This window comes from Hyperoodon ampullatus (assembly GCF_949752795.1).
Source record: "Hyperoodon ampullatus genome assembly, chromosome: 14".
NCBI classification, from domain to species: Eukaryota; Metazoa; Chordata; class Mammalia; order Artiodactyla; family Ziphiidae; genus Hyperoodon; species Hyperoodon ampullatus.
The window spans coordinates 25,492,304-25,508,405 of NC_136927.1; the positions used below are offsets into that span (position 1 = coordinate 25,492,304).

Here is a 16,102-nt window from a genome sequence, read left to right on the forward strand (position 1 = left end):
CCTATTTCTTTCCTCTTCCCACCCACTCTCATCTGGTAGCCAGATGTTTGTTCTCTGTATCTATAACTCTTGTTTCTGTTTTGTTATGTTTGTTCATTTATTTTGTTTTTTAGATTCCACACGTACACGAAATCATACAGTATTGGTCTTTATCTGACTTATTTCATTTAGCATAATACTCTCTAGGTCCATCCATGTTGTTGCAAATGACAAGATTTTATTCTTCTTTATGGTGTATATACAATAGTCCATTGTATATACACCACATCTTTATTATCCATTTGTCTGTTCATGGGCACTTTGGTTGATTCCATATCTTAGCTATTGTAAATAATGCTGTAGAGAACATAGGGGTGCATATATCTTTTTTAAAATTTATTTATTTATTTATTTATTTATTTATTTATTTTTGGCTGTGTTGGGTCTTTGTTGCTGCGCGCAGGCTTTTCTCTAGTTGTGGCGAACGGGGGCTACTCTTCATTGCCGTGCTCAGGCTTCTCTCTAGTTGTGGCGAACGGGGGCTACTCTTCATTGCCGTGCTCAGGCTTCTCATTGCGGTGGCTTCTCTTGTTGCAGAGCACGGGCTCTAGGCGTGCGGGCTTCAGTAGTTGTGGCTCACGGGCTCTAGAGTACAGGCTCAGTAGTTGTGGCGCACGGGCTTAGTTGCTCCGCAGCATGTGGGATCTTCCCGCACCAGAGCTCGAACCCATGTCCCCTGCATCGGCAGGCAAATTCTTAACCACTGTGCCACCAGGGAAGCCCCTCTGCCCATTTTTTAATCGGGTTGTTTGTTTTGATGTTGAGTTGTATGAGTTCTTTGAATATTTTGGATTTTAACCCTTTATCAGATATATTGTTTGCAAATATCTTCTCCCATTCAGTACGTGGACTTTTCATTTTATTGATAGTTTCTTTCGCTGTGCAAAAGCTTTATAGTGTGATATAGTCCCATTTGTTTATTTTTGCTTTTGCTTCCCTTGCCTGAGGAGACATATCCCTCAAAATTTTACTGAGACTGATGTCAAAAGAAATACTGCCTTCAACTCAGAAACCTGGCTTGTCCTGGGATTGCTGCGAGGTGGGTGGGTGGTCAGTGTCCCCGAAACTTGGAGGGTCTCAGTGGTGCTGCCCCTTGCCTGACATGACCCTGTCCTTCCGCCACAGCTTTCCGGGCCCTTCTGCAGATCCGGGCAGTGAGGAAGAAGCCAGGAGCCCTGTCCCCCATCTCCTTCAGCCCCGTTTTGGCCCAGAGCATGGACCACGATGAACATTCTGTAAGTGCCTCTTCCTTCCTGCATTGGAGGGTGTGGGGGTGGAGAGAGGAGGGGCCTGGAGGAAGCCCCTGCCTACTGTGCAGGGCCTGCCTTCATGTTAGGACAGCGCCTGGCTCCTGGTGGGGCTGGTCTGGTGGGAGCCAGTAGGTCAGGAAGCCCTGGAGGTGTGGCCAGGAGGAGGTTGCCCAGGCTCTGCCCTCAGGGCGGTGCCAGGCCAGGACCCAGACTATCTGGCCAGCACCCCTGCCTGCCAGCTTTCTGGGCCTCTGGCTCACCTGCCTGGTCCCGATGGGCAGCTTTGAAGATGCGTGGGTGATCCAGGCTGGGCCCAGTGAGCTCTGGCTGCCGGATGGCGTTGCTTTTGCCAATAGCAAGAGCCTGAGATGCAGGTGACCCTTAGCTGAGTCTGAAGGGTCGTGGTGTCGTCACCTCTGCTCCACCAAGGTGACCTTGAGAGAGAGGTGGGCAGAAACAGAGATGGGGAGGGAGAGATGCAGAGACATGGAGAGACAGATACGGAGAGAGAGAGAGAGAGAGACAGATGGGGATGAGGTTCAGAAGGGAGATGCTGAGAGATGGGCAGACAGGGAGACACAGAAAGAGATGTGGAGAGACACAGAGGGTGGGGTTCAGGGGGTCGCTGAGGTGGGCAGGTGGGGGCAGAAGGACCGAGGACGGACGGGGGTAGGCCCGGCGCCCGGCTCCCGGCTCCCAGCTGGCTTTGAGCACTGTCAGCCAGTGAACCTATTTTCCTGGCTCTCGATTGAGGTTGTTTGGATCCAGTAATTCTTAGAGGCCCTGCCAGCTCTCTAAAAAGGAAAAACAGGGCTTCCCTGGTGGCGCAGTGGTTAAGAATCCGCCTGCCAATGCAGGGGACATGGGTTCGAGCCCTGGTCTGGGAAGATCCCACATGCTGCGGAGCAACTAAGCCCGTGCACCACAACTACTGAGCCTGCACTCTAGAGCCCGCGAGCCACAACTACTGAGCCCATGTGCCACAACTCCTAAAGCCCAGGCGCCTAGAGCCCATGCTCTGCAACAAGAGAAGCCACCACCATGAGAAGCCCACACTTGTAACGAAGAGCCCCCGCTCACCGCAACTAGAGAAAGCCCACACACAGCAAAGAAGACCCAACGCAGCCAAAAATAAATAAATAAATACATAAAATTTATTTTAAAAAAATTAAAAAGGAAAAAGAGCCAAAGCCCTCTGGATTGGCATACCGACAGAGGGCGCCTGCCCCAGGCCAGCAGGTGTGATGTGTTCAGCCCAGCATTTCTGAAAATTGGGCCAATGTTTAAAAGTCTAGGAATTTTCCTTAAGGCTCAGATTTCTGGCTTCTCTTTCAAAATCTTAAGGTGTGGTCTCACTGCTGGATCAGGAGCAAGGCTGCCCCTAGGGTTGGGGTGCCCGTCACCCCGCTTCTCCCAGGCCAGCCACGCTGTTTAGCCTGTGGGGCCCATAGGCATCAGGGCTTCCGGCTCTGAAACCAGGCCCTCAGCCATTTAACAGTGGACTTGTGTTCAGAGCAGCGAGTACTTTCTCCAGCACCATGTTTTTGGTGGAGAGAAGAACAGTACTGAGCTGTTCCTGCCCCCGAGAAAGGAGCTTTGCTATTCCACGGAGGGTGGGCTCAGGTGGTGGGTTTTTATTGTCGCCTCTCCGGGTTTCTGCCCTGGCATCTGAGGGTCAGGCAAGATCCTGCCATGTTTATCCCTCTTGTCCTGAGAGCCGAAGTGCCTCCCACAGTACAGGGCAGCCTGGGGCTTGGATGGTAAGCTCTCACTCTAGAGGGCCACCGCCTTCCTCTCTGGAGGTTACAGTCCCAATTAAGTGGCCCTTGTTCTCCGCCACATTCCCTGCACGAGCAATTTCCACGTAGTACTAGAGTCCAAATTGGGCGTTTCCTCCAGTGAGTCTGTTAAGATCGCTGCAGAGTGGGGGTCATCGGGGGCTTTAGCCCCACCTTTAGGAGTTAGACTTGGAGATGAGTCAATGAGCCTGTGCTGGGACCTCCGGGTCCCTTCCCTGTGCCCAGCCGGGCCCGCTTGTGGGGAGCGCTTGGCCACTGTCAACACCTGCCCTGGCCAGGACCTGCTGCTCAGGGTGACCCAGACCATGAGTGGCCGCTGCGGACGGGGATGGGCTCTTCCAGAGCTGCAAGGATGTGCAGGCACAGCCAACCCAGGCCCAAGGCAGAACCCATGCCCGGCCAGGTCCCCACGATTTACATGCAGTTTGTGAAGCGCTGGCTCATGGCACACCTGGAGACCAGCAGACCAGGGAGACCCCAGCCAGCCAGCTCCAGCGCCGCATGGGGGGTGGCAGCGGTAAAATCTATGATTTTTATCTTGACAGTGTCCCTTTAAAAAATCAAAGTCGCACCCTGCCTCACTGGCCAGCAAGAAACCTAAAAGGGAAACAGTAAGTGTGTTTGGCCCTGTGGCTACGTCTTTGCCCTGTGCCCTGATTATTGCACCAGTGACAAGAATGGGAAGTCACTTTCACCCCAGGCTAACGTGTTCTGTTCATTTAATCTGTCAAATCCACTCTCCCCAGTCCCGGCGTCCCTGCCCAGGAAGGGAGTTTTGTGGAACAAGCAAAGCTCAAGGTCTGTCGGCAGAAAGCCCCGGGCACCCCTTCTTGCCAGCTCTGCTTCTGCCCGTGGTCTCCTGATGCCGTTTCCCTTTTTTTTCTTGCTGGCAGTGGAATGACGGAGGCGGAACTAAGGCTGCCGCTCTTGTTGCAAACGTCCCTCGTGCTTGCTCGCCCTGCATCCCTGCTCTGCGGGCCAACACTTGTATTTCTCACGTTTTTCCTGCATCTCAGGGAGCAGGCTGGGGGCAGACAGCATGTGGCGGCTGGGCCGGGCCTCTGCTGGGGGCCTCCGCTGAGCCCCGGGCCCCTTTGGAAAATGGTAGAGGGTTGAGGTCACTGAGGGTCAGCCTAGACAGAGAGGTTTTCTCCCTGTTTCGAGGGGCAAGGGGTGGCTTGGGACAAATGCAGGCACCGTGGTCGCAGGGAACCCAGGAGGTGCTCGCTGAGGACAGAGAGCACCACCTGGCTCCTCTGCCTCCCCCTGGTCCCTAGGGTCACTGTGTCACCTCCCTGAAGGGCAGCTCCCTCTCTTCTCACAGGTCAGCCGGGCAGGCAGGAGTCCCATGTAGAGAGCGTTCCCTTCACCTTGTTCACGAGAGTGAGGGCAGGCGGCTGCCCAACCCCCCGGCTTGGGAGGCCTAACATCTCCCTTTGCCTTTAACCCTAAAGCAAGACTCAGCCTATTGATTGGATCTACTCCCAGAGAGGGTGAGACTGGTCCTGAGGAGGGGCCTGTTAGGCTCCCCGGAGCCCACATCAGCCCTGCAGTTGCTCGTCCGGCCCACAGAGGGTCTCTAGGCTGGGCCCCTGTCTCGGGCAGGCCCTCCTGGCCTAGGCCACACGCTCCCACCGGCTTCTCCCGCCTCTGCCATGGCTTTGCTCCCCTCCTGCCCCTGCCCCCTCCTCTCACTAACACCTCTCTCACTCTCTATGCCCACCAGGCAGGAGCAGAAGGCCAGGTAGGGGCTGGCCAAGGCCCTCTCTTCCTCCATCCTGGGCACCGAGTGGGCCACTTGGGTGTCCCGGGCTGCGGCTGCAGCTGATGGCCGAGGGCGCCCTGGGCAGGGGTGTCCGATGCTGCTCTGGAGTTCTTGGCGCCCCTCTGAGGGAGGGGGATGTGAGCCTCTGGAAGGTGGAGTGGACAGGAGATGGTCAGAGAGCAGGCTCTGGGGAGCAGACCATCCCCGGGGCGCCAGGCCGGCGTCTGGGGCTTTGTGGCCATGGGCAGTGGGCAGGGCGCCTGGCTGGCCCGTCCCTCACCTGCTCCTGTCCTTACAGAGCTCCGACAGCATCCCGCCTGGCTACGAGCCCATCTCCCTGCTCGAGGCGCTCAACGGCCTTCGGGCCGCCTCCCCAGCCATCCCCTCGGCCCCCCTTTATGAAGAGATCACCTATTCGGGCGTCTCAGACGGCCTGTCCCAGGCGAGTTGTCCACTTGCTGGGATCGATCGGATCATGGAAAGCAGCCTCCAGAAGGGCAAGCTGAGGAGCAGATCCCCCGACAGGTGAGGCCACCGCCGGCAGCCCCCTGGGGAAGGTGTGCGGGACCCTCCAGGTGCACCTCATCCACCTTGTTTGTGCCCCATGAGCCAGCCCTGGCCTTGCTCGGTGATTACAGGATCGTCATCACTGATGTAAGGGACTTTTGAGGGCCACATGCCCAGGGGCCGGGCAAGGGTCAGTCCTGGTCCTTTGGACACTTGGGGGTGCCAGCGAGCAGCCCTGCTGTGTTTAGTCTTTGCTCAGACGTGTGCTGGTTTTCTAGAAAAGTATAAAGAAGGCACAGGTTCTATAAAACTCCCATGGCCCCTGCGCCTTATACGTGTGACAAAACAACTCCAAAGATACAAAAGGACACATGGGTCTCTCCTGCTGTTGCTCAGCCCTCCCTCCAAGCCTGTACCATCGCGGTTCCCCTCTTCCCTGCACACAGCGCCACGTGCAGGCTGCAGGTGGAGGGCCACCTACTCCCCAGGCCTAGCTCACGTTTGCTGGCCCAGCTGGGGCGTTGGCTTGGGTGGGGTTGGCGTTGCTCATCCTCTGTCCTCCGCCCACTCTGTCCCCAGCACCCTGCGGTCCCCGTCGTCCCCCATCAATGAAGAGGATGACTCGGAGGCCCCGCCCCCACCGAGCGGGGCAGGGGTGGCGCTGAGCAGCTCCCCCGAGGTGAGGCCCCTGCCCGCCCTCCTCAGGCGTGCCATTGCCATTTGTCCTTCCGACTCCACTGCCTGCCTCTTGGCTTCCCAGATCCCAGGCTCCACCACTCCCTCGCTCATCGATCTTGGCTGCTGTGACTTCCCCCAGCCTCCGTTTACTCATCTGTCGGGTGGGCGCTGTTGGGTGGAGTCCAGCAGCGAGGGCCGTAGGAGGAGCTGTGTGTGACACACCCAAAGGCACCGCCTGTCCTGGACCCGACTCACCCTGTGTCCTCCCCGGCCACCTGCAGCCTGGTGCCCAGCTGTCAGCACCAGGGTCCAGGCATGTTTTTCCTTTGTTTCCTAGAGCTTCATAACAGAGGAGGTTGACGAGACTTCATCACTAAAGCAAGGTGAGCCCTCTCCTCCCCGAGGCCCTGGTGCTCCCTGCCCGGCAGGAAGCGGGGCCTCCAAGTCTCTTCCGGAGGTTTCTCCAAGCTGTGTTAGTTGCCCTCCTGGGACCACACACTTTGGTTCCTACACGGCCTCATGGAGGAGAGCCCTGGGCCGCTCCTGGTTTTCCCTCCCTATCCGTCCATTTAGTGGCAGCAGCCCTTTTTCTTCCCTACTGGATCATGCTGCCCATGGTCGGTGCTCCACGCTCCTGGGCTTGGGCTGTGCCCCTCCCTCCAGGGCAGGGTCCCACCGGGGTCTCTGGGCCTTGCCCGGGTCTGGGGTAGCCGATGGCCGGTGGGTGCGCAGCTCAGCCAGGCCCTTCCCCGGCGTGTTCCCTGTGTAAGGGGCCTGGTACCCCTCCTGAGCAGAGGGTTTAGCACTTGGCAGCCCCCTGGGGTCCAGTCCCAGCCGCTGCTGCCAGCACTGGCTGTGAGTGGGGAGGTGACAAGAGGTGATAAGACGCCTCCCAAACTTCCTCTGCCGCCTGGGAAGACGCTGTTCCTCTGCAGTCCTGGTCATTGCTCCCCGTGTCAGACAGATGAGGAGACTGGGGCTCAGGGTTGGTGTCGGGGGAGGCCCAAGGCCCTTTAGTTGAGAATGACAGAGCCAGGGGGTGGCCAAAATGTGGTCAAGGCCCCCAGAGCAACCTGCAGCCACCCTGGCGCTGTGACCCGTTCCCTGCTGGGTGGACCCTGGCCATTGCTGCCCTGGGTGACCCATGTCTGCCTGCAGGCCGCTGGGCAGGGCCTTAGGCCTGGGCATGGTGCCAGGGTTAAGGTGTCCCCAGGAGCATGGTGGTGTCACTTCCTACCCGGCGTGCAGGGCCAGGTCCCTCTGCCCCTCAGGCCTAAGCTTCCCCACCTTCCATGGCTGTGGCTCCTTCCCACCTGCACATAGCATGTGCCAGGACTGGGCCCCCTCCGGAGGCCCTGTCACAGGATCCAGGTCCCTCTTCTGCCTGAGGGGACACACCCACAAGCACAGTGCAGGTCCCGGGCTGAGAACTGATGTGTGACAGAGAGGACACCCCCCTGTTCCCCCACATGTGAGCTCCCTGCTGCAGGCCTGGGGGTCAGAGGGCTGAGCACCCACCTGCCTGTCCAGGAAGATAGGAGACAGTCAGATCTATTACCACTCCATGTTGTCTTTTAAATGTGGGTATGTGATGTTTTTATAATAAAAACAAAATAAAGCCCCATGCTGGTGGGTAGGAGAAAAGGAAAGAGAAAGAAAATAGACGTCTACCTCTGGGTCCCGGGAGAGCAGAGGGGGAGTCAAGGGTGGGGTCTGGGCCCCAGGGTGGGGTCTGGGGTCCCAGACTCCTGCCTGCCGGTCCCCAACCTGCCCCTTCCTCTGCAGGGAGCCGAGTGCCGTCTATCGAGAACGTCCTGCAGGACGGCAGCCCCGAGCCCTGCAGCCGAGGCCAGCCCAGCGCAGCTGCAGACATCTACCTGCCAGGTAACGGCACTCGGCCGGTGGCGCTAGGAGCCTGCCAGGCCTGGGGGAAGCCCACTTCCCCGTCCCTGGCTCTGAGCCCACGCTCCTTCCGTTGACCCCCAAAGCACGGCCAGGCCCAGATTACACAGTCACCCTGCAGCCCCTGGTTCTTTGGGGCAGAGCCTGTGCCTGAGGCCCCTTTTCATCCCAGAGCCAGCTCAGCCTCAGGAAGGCAGAAAAGACTTCTTGTTTAAGGCCAGGTGGGCAAATCTGGTCCCACAGCCACTGCTATCTTCCTTCATCCCTGGGCTGTGCTGGGTGCCCCAGCAGCTGGGCCTCTGCCCAGGCAGCTGAAGATGGAAACCTCCCCGCCGGCCGCAGGCCTGGCGAGGGCCAACAGGCTCCACCGCTGGCCTGGGGCTCACAGGCTCTCTGGTCCCGGGTGAAGCAGCACGTCCAGGCCAGGGCAGGGGACACAGGCTGGGGCACTAGGTGCCAGCGAGGCCCAAGGGCAGCAGGAAGGGGTCTTGCTTCTCCTCCCACCCCTTCCCAGGCCCCCACCTAGGGCCCTGTGGCCTTAGCTCTGCTCTCTGCTCCTCTGGGTCAAGATCCTCAGGTTCAAGTCCTGGGCTCCAAAGACGGGACGGGAGTTGGGGTCTCTCAGACACTTGTGCCCAGGCCTGCTGGGACACCACCTGAGGTTTCCGGAATCAAGATAAAAAGCCACGTTGTCCTCAGAGCCTGGCTGCTTCCTCGTGGCTGGGAAGCCCCTTCTCCTCGCCCCTACCTGTCCCGGGAGCCACCACTGCCTGGTCCCCTGGCCTGGGCATTGGGGGAACTGTGATGTGCTTTGGTCTGGAAGGGCCTCTTATCCCTGGGCTTTTGGACGAGCAGCGGCCTGTGCAGACAGAGGGTGTGGTTAGAGGACAGCGGGTCCCCAGGTGTGAGGAAGGAGGGCACTAGTTGGTTCGTTGACACACACGGGCCTACCCAAAGGAACCCCTAGGTGAAAGCTGTGCCTAGGACCTTAGAGTAACACAGGATTCTAGAGGACTTAGTATATCATGAGGATGAAAACGTGGTTGGGGGCTGAGGGGCGGTCAGGAGAGGGACTCAGCTTCCTAGAGCCCTGAGTGAGTCCTGACCCTGCAGGCGGCCCCTGGGTGCGGGTGAGGGCACCCTGAGTGCACGCAGCCTCTGCAGTGCCACCCCTCACTTCCCACGCCTCGAGTGGCCCACGGAGCGTCTAGGAGCTCAGGACAGGCCACAGCCGGCTGGCCCAGCCCACGGGTGAGAGCGGGACCTCTGGCTCTCTGGACCCCCCAGCGCATGTCTCGGGCCTTCTTTAGGTCCACACTGGGGGTGGAGGCAGTCGGCTTTGGAGGTGGTAGAGGAGAGGCCACAGAGGCCAAAAAGCTGTGGCTGTGGGGCCTGACCGGACAGCAGGGTGGGGCTGGTTCTCGATGCCAGAGCAGAGAGGAGGCTGCACGTGGGTGTCCTGTACCCCCTCCTCACAAGCATGGCTGCTTGTACCTGTGGGGCAGGCAGGGAGCCTCGTGGACACGCACACCTCTGAGTCGTCCACTCCCACGCCGCTTCCTCTGTTCTCTGCGGGCTTTTTCGCTTAGCAGAAACCCTGCACATCTTCCACATCAGTGTGTGTGTTTAAGAATGCGACCACGCACACACGCAGGGATCTCCATTCTTTTTAACAGCACCGCGTTCTCTGGCTGGATGGAGCATGATTCAGTGAATCTTAGTGTATCCCGTAGACAGGAAGAAAGGAGATGGGGGCAAATCCATAAAATGGAGAAATCCTAGATGTCCGGCATCCCAGCAGCCCTGCGGGGTGGGGGCCCTTCCTGGGCTCCTCTGTGCCCAGCCCCCAGCCCCTCCCCGCCTACCTGCATCCTTCCCTGGGCTGGGTTCCTCTTCATTAGCACTGGGCCCAGAGCTGTTTCTCAGGAAGCGTTGTCAGCACGTGTCTCTTTTGTGTCAGCACATCGGTTTGTGTGGCATTTGTTTCCATCATATCCCACCCCCACCCTGGCACCTTGTCCTAAAGCCAGTGCCTCTGCCCTGGAACGTGCCGGTCCCTCTGAGCGCTTTGCTAACCGAGCTTCCGTCTCTCTCCTCCTCTGCGCAGCCCTGGGGCCTGGCTCCTGCTCCGGTGGTTTAGAGAAGTAAGCTGGTACGTGACGCCTTCGCACGTGGGGCGGGGGCTCTGCGGGCGGCCTTGGCAGGGTGCTGGAGAGAGGGCCCCAGCCAGCCTCCCTCCCCTGCTCCCACCGGGGGTTCCTTCCCATTTTCCGGGCTCCTTCCACAGCCGTGTCTTCTCCGGGGCCCTGGATTCAGAATCCAGAGCTCTCCAAACACCGAAGCAGAGGTGCCCCTGAGAGGTGGTCCTGCGGGGTCTGATGCTGGCTTTTGGAACCAGAGGATTTCCCATCTGGACCAGGCAGCCCAGTCAGGCTGTTGCAGCCTTGAGGGTCCCAGGATCAGTGACTCAGCCCTAGCTGAGACCCGTCGCTGACAACTAGCCTGTCCCCCCACCCACCTCTGGAACCTTCCGGAACACCAACATGCCCTGATGTCAGCCTGTGAGGCGGCTGCGTGGTCTCCCCACCTAACAGGGAGGTGCCCTCTCCCTGGGCGGCCCAAACAGACGTTTTACAGAAGACAGTTCTGCGAGCACCACTGGGAGGGGACGCGCTGGGGCCCTTGCCCCTCCCTCAGGTGACAGCAGCCTCCCTAGCAAGCCTGGAGATAGAGAACCTGGCGCCTTCGGTGGCCCAGGGTTTCCAGACGAGTGTGGGTGGGGTCGCACCCCGGGCTGCGTCGGCCTTGCGGGACGCAGCCCTCCTCCCGGTCAGCCGTCCTGGACCCAGGCTGCGGGGTCCCTCCACCCACTGCCTTCCCCCACAGACCTTTCTCGTCTTCCTTGATCATTTCTTGTGACGAATCTTACTCTCTGCTGAAATAGGACCTAACGCTTTTATTCTCATCTGTGGGAGATGTTGAGTGTTGCCACTTAGGTAAAACTTCTGGAAGTAGGAAATGGGTCAGACCCGGCTGCTAGGAACTGTATTTGTCCTGTGGGCTACGTGGCAGAGCTGGCTTCCCACGTGAAGCCACGGCTCCTAAGAAAACTGTCCCTCACCGAGTCCCCAAAGTCTGTTGCAGGCCGCGGGGGCTCCTGGGTTTGCCATTGAATCCGCCCCGGGGCCCCTTGTGCGGATGGGCACAGCCCTGAGAGGTGTGCAGCTCCCCATGCACCAGCGCCTGGGGCGTCCTGAGCCAGGGACGGATCCCCTCACAGCATCCTGGAGGTGCCATGTGGGGATGGCAGGAACAGCCTCCAAGGAGGGCAGGCAGGGCCTCCTGGGGCCGCTCTGGGCACCCCTCCACCGGGGGTGACCGAGTTCCAGCCAAATCCAGTGGCCTGTCGGAGCCCAGGAAGCACGGAGCGGGCACGGGCGGGGCACCCGGGAGCCGGCAGCCAAGGTGCCCCATTGCCTTCTGTTCCAGGGCGGGGGCTGGGGTCACCGGGCCCTCTGTGTGCTCCGCCGCAGACACATAGTGGGGCAGCTGGTGGGGACCCAGAGCCTGGCGGCGGGCGAAGGGAGCGGTGAGGCGGGGCAGCTCAGCCGAACGTCACCCTCCTCCCTGTTTCCCGCCTGCAGGATGGTCCACCTCCATGGAGACGCCCCGCAGCCTCCACGCCGCCGGGCCCCCCCGGCCTCCACTTGGTGGCCCCAGTCCTGACCCCGGGGCCGCTGAGCTGACCCCACTCTGAGAGCCTGGCCAGGCTGGCAGCATGGAGCCCTCAGCTCCCCAGACTTGGCCGAGGGGCTGCCTGGACTCCAGCGTGACCCCTGGCCTCTCCAGTCTGCACGCCCTGTGTGGTCACTGGCTCCGAGGGGCCGTGTGACCCTTGATTGAAGAGCACAGTTGACCTTCCTCTCTGACAACCCCCTTTTTCTACGGTCGATGTATTTATAAATGGTACAGGATGAAGGATGGCGGCTTTCTGTCCTGGGCGCTGAGCTCTGGGGTTCCCCCGAGACGTCCTGTGGGCTGATCACCCACGTGCAGCCTGGTTGGGCCTCACCCAGCCCCCAAGTCCGTAGGGGTCCTGTCGATGCCCGAGAACTCAACAGAGTGCAGTCTTCACAGGAGACGTCACAGGGGCCTTGTGGGAGGAAAGGAAGTGGGGGCCGGGTCTCAGTCAACGAAGGAAGCAGTGCCTGTCCCCTCCCCATGTGCGTGTACCCTCCCCCCTCCCCACGTGGCCCTGCAGGACCACCTCCTACAGTTTGCCCCCGCCCGCGGCTAGGCAGTCAGGCCAAGTCTGGGTCTGGCCATTAACAGCGGTTGTGTCCAGGGGCCCTTCTCTGAGCCCCACACTTCCTCGGAGGCGGCCTAGCCCATGTCGTCGGACCCTCCGGGTGGGGGGCTCCACTCAGCCGGCGGCGCTGCTGCCCACCTGCCCCGGGAGGGCCTGAGCGGCTTCTCCGCCCCCTTCTCACCATGTAGATGCCACTTAGCGTTTCTCTTTGATTTGTTCTGTCTGGGACTCCTGTGGTGGGACCTGCCAGGGGATGAGGGTCCCATCTGAGGTGACCTCATCTTTTGTTAAAGATAAACTTTCTGGGTAACAGAAAGGCAGAGGGGACGCTTGGCCTTGGTGCCCCCGGGTGAGAGCTTCCCCCGCAGGACCTTGAGCCCAGTGGGTGGGTCTGCAGCTCCCGGGTGCAGACACTTTCCTGGCAGGCGGGAGAGGGTCCCGCTTCCTGAGGAGCTGCCCTGGGAAGGACGGTTCTGGGGCGGCCGGCTGCACACGCTGAGGCTCTGTTGAGTGGGGCAGTCGGGCGTCGATGACTCCTTTTCCCTCCGGCTGAGCCTGTGAACAGAGGCCACGCTTGGGGCAGCCTGCCCTGGCCCCTTGGCTCCCTGCCTCCCCTCCCCTCCCACCCACCATGTGCTCATGGGTGCACGCATGCCGATGCACACACACACACGCACACACACACAGGCAGGGCGGCCGTGTCCCTCTCCACAGCCCTCTCCTCTCACAGCCAGCACCCCGGCCTCTCGCCATCGATATTGTGCCAGTAACTCTGAAGGACAGGGTGCAGACTGGCCTGTCTTGTACTTGCGTGTGCTACCATTTGATGTACTCTGATTCGCTAGTTTTTGTTCGTTTTTACTGTCTATTTATAGTAATAAAATCATGCAGCAATATCCCACCTGCTCCTTCCTCTGTGCACAGCACCGCAGGACTGAGGCTGTTTCTTGGGAGGCAGGACAGCTGAGTAGCTGGTGGCAGCTCTGAGGCCCTCACAGCAGTGCAGGTGCCAACTTGTGGCTGCAGCCTCTGTTCCCTTATGTATAAGATGTCCACGAACTACAACTTCCAGGAGGGCGTGAGGGCTGCTGTTATTACTCTTTTGGTCATCATCGTGCTGATCGTTGGGTTGGAGAAAAGGAGGGACCCCTGGGACTTGTTCTGCCTCCTGAGCAGGTGGCAGAGCCCAAATCCTCCAGGTGTGCGGGTTGCTTAGGCGAGTTGATTCATCGCACCGCGGTGAACTAAGTGCCTGCTCTGCCAGAAGACAAAATGGGCAAGGCCCCCGGAGCCTGTGTTCTTCTAGTCAGTGAGACACCACACAGGTAATCCAAGTCTTCCCAGGTCTGGTTACTGTTAGGAAGAGAGTCAGCGGTTCATGAGATGGAGTTGATTTAACCTGTGGCTGGGGAGGGCTTCTCTGAGGAGATATTTCAGCTGAGCCCTGAATGCTGCCAAGGAGCTCTCTGCGGAAGAGCACCCCAGGCAGGCGGCCCAGCAAGTGCAAAGGCCCGGAGGCAGGAGTGGACCAAGTGTGTCCAGCAAGTGGCTGAAGCATCAGAGTTGGGGGTGTGGGGTGCAGACACCTTGTGGGGTAGTTTTAGTCAGAGGCTTCTAAGCAAGGGAGCAACTTTCTCCAGCTGTCATGTGGGGAATGGATTGGAGGGGCAGGTTTGGCTGCCAGGATGCTGGAGCCCAGCCAGGGCCCTCTGCTTGGTCTGCGCTCCCCTGCCCAGCGAGCAGCCTCCCCGTAGGGAAAGGCTGGGGCTCCAGAACACCCACTGCAGCACTGCCTGAACTACCACCCACCAGCAGGGCCCTGGCTTCTTTGTAGACACAGTTCCAAGTAGCCTCCTCTGGTCCCCTCTGACTCAGGCAGCCTGTCCCTGCCCCAAGGAAGGCTTGCCACCCTCGGTCGTGCCTGGGTCTGGCATGGTCCCAGTGTGGGAGAAGGGTGTTCAGTGTCACATGGGTTCTTGCATGGGCTGCACTGGATCTCCCTCCACACTGCCCCCAAACCAACCCACCTCCTTTCTTTTTTTTTTTTTTTTTTTTTTTTTTGTGGTACGCGGGCCTCTCACTGTTGTGGCCTCTCCCGTTGCGGAGCACAGGCTCCGGATGCGCAGGCTCAGCAGCCATGGCTCACGGGCCCAGCCGCTCCGCGGCATATGGGATCCTCCCAGACCGGGGCACGAACCCGTATCCCCTGCATCGGCAGGCGGACTCTCAACCACTGCGCCACCAGGGAGGCCCCCCACCTCCTTTCTTAATGTCTACGGCCTGGAGGTGGGGTCCTCTGAATTGGCCCTTCCCCTTGATAATCTCTCCCCTTCAGACACGGTTACCTGCCCTGGAATCTGGCTTCCCCTTGCCAGCTGTGGCTGCCCCCCCTGAGCCCTGACTCCTGGCAGAGGGCCATGGTGGGGGAGAGCCTCTCTCTTTGGGTTCTTACTCCCCACATCTGACAGAACACCACCGAGGACCCAACGTGAATGAGTTTCTGGCGGATCCTGCCAACCCTTGCCTGCCCTCTGCCCCTCTCCTTCTCAGCCCCGGTCAGGGCACAGAACTTGCCCTCGGCTGCATGGCTTTCCTGAGGCTGTGCCATGGCACCCATCCTGTGAGCACAGGCTGTGGTGCCTTCCCTCAGCACATCCATGTCCACGGTGGGAGAAGAATGAAGCTTGGGCCAGCTGGTGGAGCGAGTGGCACCATAGGATCCAGGGGAGCCCCGCTACTGTCCCTCCGATGCTGTTTCTGATGCTTCCGAGCCCTAGCGACTGCCTTCTCCAGTACAGACACCTGGTAAGTAACTCAGGCCCCCTTTTGCTGAAGCTTCACGGTTTTCTGTTATGTACACTGGGTAGGAGGCAGTGGGAATCTTGGGTGGGATCCTGGCTCTCACAACCTGCTGGGTGCCCTCAGGCAAGTCCCATTCATCTGAGCCCCAGGTTCCTCCTTGGAGTAAAGTGGGAGAGACCTTATTTCCTCCAACAGTACCTGGCGTATGGTGTCTGACAGGGTACTTGGTGCGCTGGGCTGGGAAGCTCCCTGCCCTGGGATTTAAATCACTTCTGCCCCAGCAGGCTGGGCTTAGGGAGCCCCAGAACTCCTCACCATGCACCCAGTTCAGTGCTGGGTGTGGACTCGTACTGTGAGGGCAGTTGGAGCTTTGCCAGACCCTGCTTTCCTGCTCTTCTAGTCAGGCAGACCAGCAGTGACCTTGGATTCCAGTGCTTAGCCGGCAGCAGAACGATGGGGCTGGCGTGCGTGCAGGGGAGGGTTGTGTCCTCTGATCCCAGGGCTCAGCTGGGGGAGGCAGGAGGCGCCCTCGCGCCCAGAAGCTGGAGCCGGCCAGGCCTGGAGCTGGCGGTGGGAAGCCCGCGGGGCGGCGCTCCCAGGCAGGCGCTGGGGGAGGGCCGAGGGCAAAGAGATCGTTGGGGCTTCTCCTGCCCTCTTCGGGGCGGGTAGTCTAAGCCCTGACTCCGCAAGCACCGCCCCCACCCTGCAAGCTCCGCGCGCCCGAGCACCCAGCGTCCGCGCTCCACTCCTGCGAGCTCGGCTGTTGCGTTGCATCCTGGGCTCTGTGGTTTTCGAGGACCGTTGGCGGGGCCCGCTCGGGGTGCGCGGCTATTGGGTAACGGCTGGGGCGCCCGCAATCGTTCCCTTTGTGCCTGCCCCTTCCGCCCCACAACGGCGCGTCGGAGAGCTGTGACGGGCTCTGCCCTGGTGCGCGTCAGCGATTGGCGGAGGGGCGGGGCCCAGGGGCGCGGCTGTCCACGGATTGCTCGGGCGCGGCGGGGGCGGGCCCGCGCATGCACGTAAGGGCGGTGCCCGGGTCGTGGTGGGTAGT

At 60.1% G+C, this 16,102-nt stretch overlaps 1 protein-coding gene across 2 annotated transcripts in view; it reads left to right on the top strand.

Annotated features, from left to right (window-relative positions):
- The window catches only part of MGRN1 (mahogunin ring finger 1), a gene marked incomplete at its 5' end in the record, with an annotated part of 51,641 nt that extends 39,830 nt beyond the window's left edge, over positions 1 to 11,811 (top strand). Inside the window, 7 exons of one of the 2 annotated variants that reach the window (XM_079718356.1) lie at positions 1,165 to 1,274; positions 3,634 to 3,699; positions 5,152 to 5,378; positions 5,940 to 6,039; positions 6,376 to 6,421; positions 7,824 to 7,922; positions 11,585 to 11,811. In XM_079718356.1, coding sequence (XP_079574482.1) covers positions 1,165 to 1,274; positions 3,634 to 3,699; positions 5,152 to 5,378; positions 5,940 to 6,039; positions 6,376 to 6,421; positions 7,824 to 7,922; positions 11,585 to 11,697 — 761 coding nt within the window. In that variant the 3' untranslated portion in view covers positions 11,698 to 11,811. The remainder of the gene's footprint in view (positions 1 to 1,164; positions 1,275 to 3,633; positions 3,700 to 5,151; positions 5,379 to 5,939; positions 6,040 to 6,375; positions 6,422 to 7,823; positions 7,923 to 11,584) is intronic. The other variant, XM_079718357.1, reaches the window with a different exon arrangement.
- Between the last annotated feature and the right edge of the window lie 4,291 nt (positions 11,812 to 16,102).